Source organism: Oncorhynchus clarkii, chromosome 25, assembly GCF_045791955.1.
Source record: "Oncorhynchus clarkii lewisi isolate Uvic-CL-2024 chromosome 25, UVic_Ocla_1.0, whole genome shotgun sequence".
In the NCBI taxonomy this organism is placed as follows: Eukaryota; Metazoa; Chordata; class Actinopteri; order Salmoniformes; family Salmonidae; genus Oncorhynchus; species Oncorhynchus clarkii.
This window is the reverse complement of record NC_092171.1, coordinates 26,523,377-26,531,749: the sequence shown is the minus strand read 5'-3', so window position 1 is coordinate 26,531,749 and position 8,373 is coordinate 26,523,377. Positions and strand designations below refer to the sequence as shown.

The window sequence follows — 8,373 nt, the reverse complement described above, 5'->3', positions numbered from 1 at the left end:
AGGAAAGACACAGGAAGTTGGTGAAGTCCCTAAAGGAAAGTACTGTATTGTACAGTACCTTTAAGAGCTCTCTCTCCATCTCTCGCTCTCGCTCTCGTTCTCTTATGTAGGTGGTGGTAGATGCAGCCTGTTCTAAAATAGGACAGTGGCTGGATGCAGTCAGCCTCTCACTCATCTGTGTGATGTTGTGCAGTGGTTGAGTGGTAGAGAGCACATGGGGAAACCATATCATTGGAGGCATCTATCTAGAACAGAGTTTCGTCTAGATGGAGAGGTAGATAGCAAAGCTGTTGTGTAGTTCATAGCCTAGCGTGTACGGGAATGACTAGACAACAACCGGGTAGGAGGAGGTAGGAGTATCACACAACCGTTGCTTATCTGATATAATCTTTTCAACCTATGTGGTTGATCATTAAGATAAGAAGATAGATGCATGCAACTGGCTACAGGAATGACCATCCATTGTACTATAACCGCTGTGTGTGCAGGCTTACGTTCCAGCCCAGCAATAGTACACGATTTACCTTAACAAGATCTTGATGATGAGTTCACTAGTTGAATCAGGTGTGTTTTTTGCTGAGATGGACCCGGCTCCTCAAAAGCATTTTAAGGCTAAGTTCATAGTTAGAAACTTCATAAGAGCATCATTTAATCTCCCAAAACCATTGCTTTTAATGTTTCACTTGAAAACCCTTTAAATTTACTGCCTGCCTCAGACCACTCATAGAACAGTGCATCGTTAGATGCTTTTTTGCCCTCCCGCGTCATTTTATACATAGAAGATCTCTGCTAATCATGGAATCACATGGTTTATCTAGCACTCTGTGACAGCTGATAACTTCAGAACAAAATGTACTATAAATACAGTTGCCAATGTCTTTGCAATTGATACAAACAAGCATGAATGAAGTGAAAACCGAGATGACTGTGTTAAAATGTAAATACAGTAGGCTATAGGCCTATTTCAGTCCTATCGAAATACATTTCATGTTCAATCAATTGAGTTCTATTTTCCTACTTGTAGGCTACTGTTTGTAATTTGTCTCAATATATTTAATGATGTGTAATGTGTAGCCTAATGGTGACTTAGTGCATATTATTAGGTAAGCATTAGAATAAGCGCCCTCAATATTTGCAGCTGTAGGTGGTAATAGGAACTGATCCGTAATCAGTATTGTGAAATAAGGTAACATTTAAATTGAGATCAGCCCTGACTTTCTTTCGATCCTATCAGTTTCGAGACATGCTCCAACGATGCACTTAGCAACTGTCATCTCTGTGTGATGCTTTGGGAAACGTATGTTACATCTTCGGCCATTGTAAGAAAGATGCATCGTTAAAACACTCCTAAACCTAAATTCCATCGCTATCATGAAACTGGGCCCTGAGCTGTAACTAAAGCATACACAAACTGTAGGTCCCCAGGACCAGTAATTAAGAACATTGCACTAGGAGAAGCAAAAAGAGCCACACAAGAGATAATATAATCTAGTCATACCTTCTAAGAATCACTGCTCCTCTAATTTACGTGATGCATACAAAGCCCTCCCTCCCCCACCATCCCTTCGGCAAACCCGAACACGACGCCATCTTGATCCTACCGTCTTATAGGCAGAAACTGAAACAGGATGTACCAGTGACAAGAACCATTAAAAGCTGGTCTGAGCAACAGGAATCCACGCATCAAGATTGTTTTGATCATGCGGACTGGGATATGTTTCGGTCAGTCTCAGAGAACAACATCGATCTATACGCTGACTCGGTGAGTGAGTTTATAAGGAAGTGCATTGGAGATGTTGTACCCACTGTGGATATTAAAACCAACAAAAATAAAACCAGCCACGTCACAGACACCGACGTCACGCTTCCAGACAAACTAAACACCTTCTGATAATACTGATTTGAGGATAATACAGCGGCCCGCTAACGTGGACTGGCTACAGTGCCACCGTTGCGTGCCCCCCCCCTCCCCCTCTTTCTCCGTGGCCGACGTGAGTAAAATATTTAAACGTGTAAACCCCCGCAAGGCTGCTGGCCCAGAAGATATCCCTAGCCACGTCCTCAGAGCATGTGCAGACCAGCTGGCTGGTGTGTTTACGGACATATTCAATCACTCCCTATCCCGGTCTGCTGTCCCCACATGCTTCAAGATGGTCACCATTTTTCCTGTACTCAAGAAGGCAAAGATAACTTAACTAAATGACTACCGCCCCGTAGCGCTCACCGCTGTCATCATTAAGTGCTTTGAGAGACTAGTCAAGGATCATATCACCTCCACCTTACCGGCCACCCTAGACCCACTTCAGTTTGCATACCGCCCCAACAGGTCAACAGACGATGCAATCGCCATCACAACTGCACACTGCCATATCTTATCTGGACAAAAGGAATACCTATGTAAGAATGCTGTTCATTGACTACAGCTCAACATTCAACACCATAGTAACCTCCAAGCTCATCATCAAGCTGGAGGCCCTGGGTCTCAACCCCGCCCTGTGCAAATGTGCCCTGGACTTCCTGACGGGCCGACCCCCAGGTGGTGAAGGTAGGAAACAACATCTCCACTTCGCTGACCCTCAACACTGGGGCCCCACAAGGCTGCATGCTCAGCCCCCTTCTGTACTCCCTGTTCACTCACGACTCTGTGGCCATGCACGCCTCCAACTCAATCATCAAGTTTGCAGACGGCAGAACAGTAGTGGGCTTGATTACCAACAACGATGAGAGCCTACAGGGAGGTGGTAAGGGCACTCGGAGTGTGTTGTCCGGAAAACAGCCTCTCACTCAACGTCAACAAAACAAAACAAAGGGGATGATCGTGGACTTCAGAAAACAGCAGAGGGAGCACCCCCCTATCTACATCGGAGGGACAGCAGTGGAGAAGGTGGAAAGTTTTAAGTTCCTTGGCGTACTCATCACAGACAAACTGAAATGGTCCACCTAACAGAGCCTCTTCAACCTCAGGAGGCTGAAGAAATGTGGCTTGTCACCCAAAACCCTGACAAACTTTTACAGATGCACAATTGAGAGCATCCTGTCGGGCTATAACACAACCTTGTATGGCAACTGCACCGCCGTCAACCGCAAGGCTCTCCAGAGGGTGGTGCAGTCTGCACAACGCATCACCGGGGGCAAACTACCTGCCCTCCATGACACCTACAGCACCCGATGTCACAGGAATGCCAAAAAGATCATCAAGGACAACAACCACCCGAGCCACTGCCTGTTCACATCGCTACCATCCAGAATTTGAGGTCAGTACAGGTGCATCAAAGCTGGGACCGAGAGACTTAAAAGCAGCTTCTATCTCAAGGCCATCAGACTGCTAAACAGAAATCACTAACTCAGAGAGGCTGCTGCCTACATTGAGACCCAATCACTGGCCACTTTAATAAATGGAACACTTGTCACTTTAAACAATGACACTTTAAATAATGCCACTTTAATAATGTTTACATGTCTTACATTACTCATATCACATGTATATACTGTTTTTTTTTACCATCTATTGGACCTTGCCTATGCCGATCGGCCATCACTCATTCTTATAATTAAATGTACATATTCTCATTCACCCCTTTAGATTTGAGTGTATTAGGTAGTTGTTGGGGAACTGTTAGGTTACTTTTTAAATATTACTGCACTGTTGGAACTAGAAGCACAAGCATTTCACTACACCTGCGTTAACATCTGCTAACTATGTGCATGTGACCAATAAAATTGTATTTTATTTGATTTACAGGATGCACAATATCCGTGAGGGAAATTAGTAATCCAGTTTTAAAAGGCAACTCAACCACCTTTCAACCTCATTTTAATTTTCTACACCACATTTTCAAACACTATGAGATCTGCGGTGATGTGGGGAGCAAGAAAATACCCTCCTTCTGGCTAGAAACTCGTTACAAGTTTTGAAAATCACAGTTTTTCTTACTTTTAGTCCTACCCTGTGATGTTACAGAGAGTGGCGATTTTAGCATATAAATCTTGGTGGGGCAAGTGGTTAGGAGGCTATCCAAAAATCCAGAAAATCACATTGTATGATTTTTAAGTAATTAATTTGCATTTTATTGCATGACATAAGTATTTGATCACCTACCAACCAGTAAGAATTCCGGCTCTCACAGACCTGTTAGTCTCACAGCTGAAGTGTACCTATGATTCAAATTACAGACCTCTACATGCTTTGTAAGTAGGAAAACCTGCAAAATCAGCAGTGTATCAAATACGTCAAAGACGTTGGTAGTAGATTAGGTGATAAGGCCAACTAACTTAGATCTGCAGAATCTCCCGTTGTTTACAATGGTCTGCCACCGATATGCAGGTCAAAGATAATATCACATTTTTATCACTTTTCTAATCAATAGTACTTGCAGTTCTTCCACTCAAGACAATAATATAAATGCACCACTCAGACAGAAGGATGTGGAAGACATCAGAGATGGAGCTCAAGAACAATGCGTCGAAATACCTGGTGAGTAAAACAGACAGCATGTGTGAGAAAGCAACTAATAAGGTTTTTTGTTAAACTGAAAATCATATGTAATAGTTGATTAATTTGCCATACTTCTGTTGCCATATACAGTGGGGAGAACAAGTATTTGATACACTGCTGATTTTGCAGGTTTTCCTACTTACAAAGCATGTAGAGGTCTGTAATTTGTATCATAGGTACACTTCAACTGTGAGAGAAAAAAAAAAAAAAATCCAGAAAATCTCATTGTATGATTTTCAAGTAATTAATTTGCATTTTATTGCATGACATAAGTATTTGATACATCAGAAAAGCAGAACTTAATATTTGGTACAGAAACCTTTGTTTGCAATTACAGAGATCGTACATTTCCTGTAGTTCTTGACCAGGTTTGCACACACTGCAGCAGGGATTTTGGCCCACTTCTCCATACAGACCTTCTCCAGATCCTTCAGGTTTCGGGGCTGTCGCTGGGCAATACAGACTTTCAGCTCCCTCCAAAGATGTTCTATTGGGTTCAGGTCTGGAGACTGGCTAGGCCACTCCAGGACCTTGGGATGCCTCTTACGGATCCACTCCTTAGTTGCCCTGGCTGTGTGTTTCGGGTCGTTGTCATGCTGGAAGACCCAGCCATGACCCATCTTCAATGCTCTTACTGAGGGAAGGAGGTTGTTGGCCAAGATCTCACGATACATGGCCCCATCCATCCTCCCCTCAAAACGGTGCAGTCGTCCTGTCCCTTTTGCAGAATAAAATGCAAATTAATTATTTAAAAATCATACAATGTGATTTTCTGGATTTCTGTTTTAGATTCCGTTTCTCACAGTTGAAGTGTACCTATGATAAAAATGACAGACCTCTACATGCTTTGTAAGTAGGAAAACCTGCAAAATCGGCAGTGTATCAAAAACTTGTTCTCCCCACTGTACTTCTAATGTGCTGGTTGATTTATCTTTTCTTTTTTTTTTTTTTTGCCTCATGTATTCATTAGTACAGTGCAGCATCACATCTGATTTGGACAAATATATTCATTTAATTGATGAAAATGCAAGTAGAATCATTTCTGTCCCGTGGTTTGTGACTATCCTGTCTGTTTCTACTTAAGTTTCAGCACTATTCATTTGTTACATAACTTGTAATATTTACTTGTATTTCCATCTCTTCCCATCCTCAGGTCGTGTGCTGTGTGTCTATGCTGCTGGGCCTGACAATGGCCAAAGGGGAGGTAGGGGAGAAGGAGAGGTGTGAGGGCATACTGACCATTCCTTCAGACTACTACAAGACTCCTTCAGAGGAATCAGAGGGAAACGGGAACATCAACACACGCTCCCTGTCCCCCTGGACCTGGAAGTAAGTTTACAGCAACACATACACTAAAGTATTTGATACTGTACTTAAAGGGATGGTTTTCAGAAATGCTGACCTCGGGAGGAGTTATGCGACTGTCTAAAAATGTTAATTTCAAGCTCTAAGGAAAGCCTGTGAAAACTATCCCTTAAAACTGTATTTAGTAAGTTCTACTGTTTAAATATTTGTTGTTGATTTATTGCCTAAGGGGTTTTCCTCTCTTTCTGTTCCATCTCCAGACCCATTACAGTGAAGAACCGTATTCCTCCGACCATTTGGGAGGCCAAGTGCAGCTCTATGTACTGTGTCTACCCCACCAACAGCAGCCAGGCCGTGGGCTACCAGCAGAATTCTGTACCTATCTACCAGCAGGTCATGGTGCTCCATAGCTCAGCCACTAGGAAGTGCTACAACGTCGCCTTCCTGTCCGTGGCCGTGGGGTGCACCTGTGCCTGGGCAAGAACCTCTTGATGTTGTCTGCAGAACAGTATGTCTATGGTCTTTCTTTGTTTGGCTATTAATTTAATTAAATCAAAATGTTATTTCATGTATTTTCATTTAAAGCTTCCAAGAAAGTCCAATATTTGTTGATCCCACAAAGCCAGAAGAATTGACTGTGAATAATTGAGTAGAATTCAAGAAAAACATATTTATAAATGTTTTCCACTTGAGCAATAAAAGCATTTTCAAACCCCACTTGTCTTACACTTTTTTAAACATATATATGTTTAGAATATACTATAATAGTATTGTATTGTGGAATCTACATGGAAAATACACTGGATTTTATTCACGTCTCCATCGCAACCAAAAATCTATGTTGCTTTGAGGGTGGAATTTCAACCACATGATTACAGTATGTCATCATTGTAACCAGTGCTGTGTGTAAGTTTACTAAGCAAACAATCTGGAATTTCGAAACACATGAATGTTTCTTATAAAAACCAGAAGTAATGCAATCAGTCTTTCCTCAACTCTTTGCCAAAAGAGACTGGCATGAATAGTATTAATTTTAGCCCTCATATTACAATGAAGAGCAAGAAGTGCCGCTCTGTACTGGGACAGCTGCAGCTTTACTAGGTCCTTCTTTGTAGCATTTGACCATATACCTGGACAATAATCAAGATAAGATAAAATTAGAGCCTGCAGGACTTTCTTTGTGGAGTGTGGTGTCAAAAAAGCAGAGCATTTCTTTATTACGGACAGACCTCTCCCCATCTTTACAACCATTGAATCTATATGTTTTGATCATGACAGTTTAGAAACTAAGGTAACACCAAGTAATTTATTCTCCTGAACTTGTTCAATAACCACACCAGATTCAGCTGAGGTCTAAAACACAGGGAATGATTTGTACCAAATGCTCAATGCTCTTAGTTTTACAGATGTTCAGGACCAGTTTATTGCTGGCCACCCATTCCAAAACAGACAACTCTTGATAAAGGGTTTCAGTAACTTCATTAGCTGTGGTTGCTGATATGTTTGAATGAATCATCAGCTTACATGGACACATGCTTTGTTTAATGCCAGTGGTAGGTCAATGGTAAAAAAAGAGTAGAGGGCCTAGAGAGCTGCCCTGCAGTACACCACACTTTACATGTTTGACATTAAAGAAGCTTCCATTAAAGAAAATCATCTGAGTTCTATCAGATACATAGCTCCAAGTCCATGATATGGCAGAGGTTGAAAAGCCATAAAACATACGTTTTCTCAAGAACTACCAGGTTTGAAGGTAAGACCCCAGGTGCAGACGGTGTCGAAGTAACAAAAGTTTATTAAATCGAGCACAGGCAGGCATAGGTACAGGAAGGCATGCAGGCTCAGGCTCAAGGCAGGCAAAAAGGTCAAAACTGGGAAAATAGGAACTATAGACAAGACAGGGGCAAGGGAAAAGCAGGAGACAAAGGGCCGTGAGACATGGATTTAACTCTGTACACATGAAAGGTGGCATGTATACCTTCAGGCCTAAGGACAAAGACTTTCCTCAAGGCTCAGATTAAAGATATGACATATAGGAGTGGCTATAGTCAGCTACCTAATAGCTTTCCATCTAAGTTGTCAATGCCAGGAGGTTTGTCATTATTGATCGATAACAATAATTTCCCCACCTCTCCCACACTACCTTTGCAAAATTCAAACTTGCAATGCTTTTCTTTCATTATTATAATTGTTATACATTAGTATAATGGCTCACTGTTTGTTGTTGGCATTTCATGCCTAAGTCTGTCCACTTTAAGTATTTCTAACACCATCCACATAAGAGTCACATCTAAATCTTTTGTATAATCTCTTACACACCATTTTAGGCCCATCTTTTGGGACTTTCCTGGATATAGCCACTGTGATCACTGCATCCAATGGGTACAGATACAACTTTAGAACAAAGTTCTACAGTATTAGTAAAAATGTGATCAATATATGTGGATTATTTTGTTCCTGTAGTGTTTGTAAACACCCTGATAGGTTGATTAATAACCCAAACTAGATTTCAGACACTGGTTACAGCAAGAAGCATCCTCTTGAGTGGACAATTTGATGAAAACCAGTCAACA

The 8,373-nt window shown here is 41.7% G+C and overlaps 1 protein-coding gene across 1 annotated transcript; it reads left to right on the top strand.

Annotated features, from left to right (window-relative positions):
• Window positions 1–4,402: 4,402 nt before the first annotated feature.
• On the top strand, window positions 4,403–6,292 carry LOC139384103 (interleukin-17A-like). Its single transcript, XM_071128749.1, has 3 exons — window positions 4,403–4,474; window positions 5,649–5,824; window positions 6,061–6,292. Exons 1-3 carry the CDS (start codon window positions 4,403–4,405, stop codon window positions 6,290–6,292), a joined length of 480 nt encoding a protein of 159 aa, XP_070984850.1.
• Window positions 6,293–8,373: the final 2,081 nt, after the last annotated feature.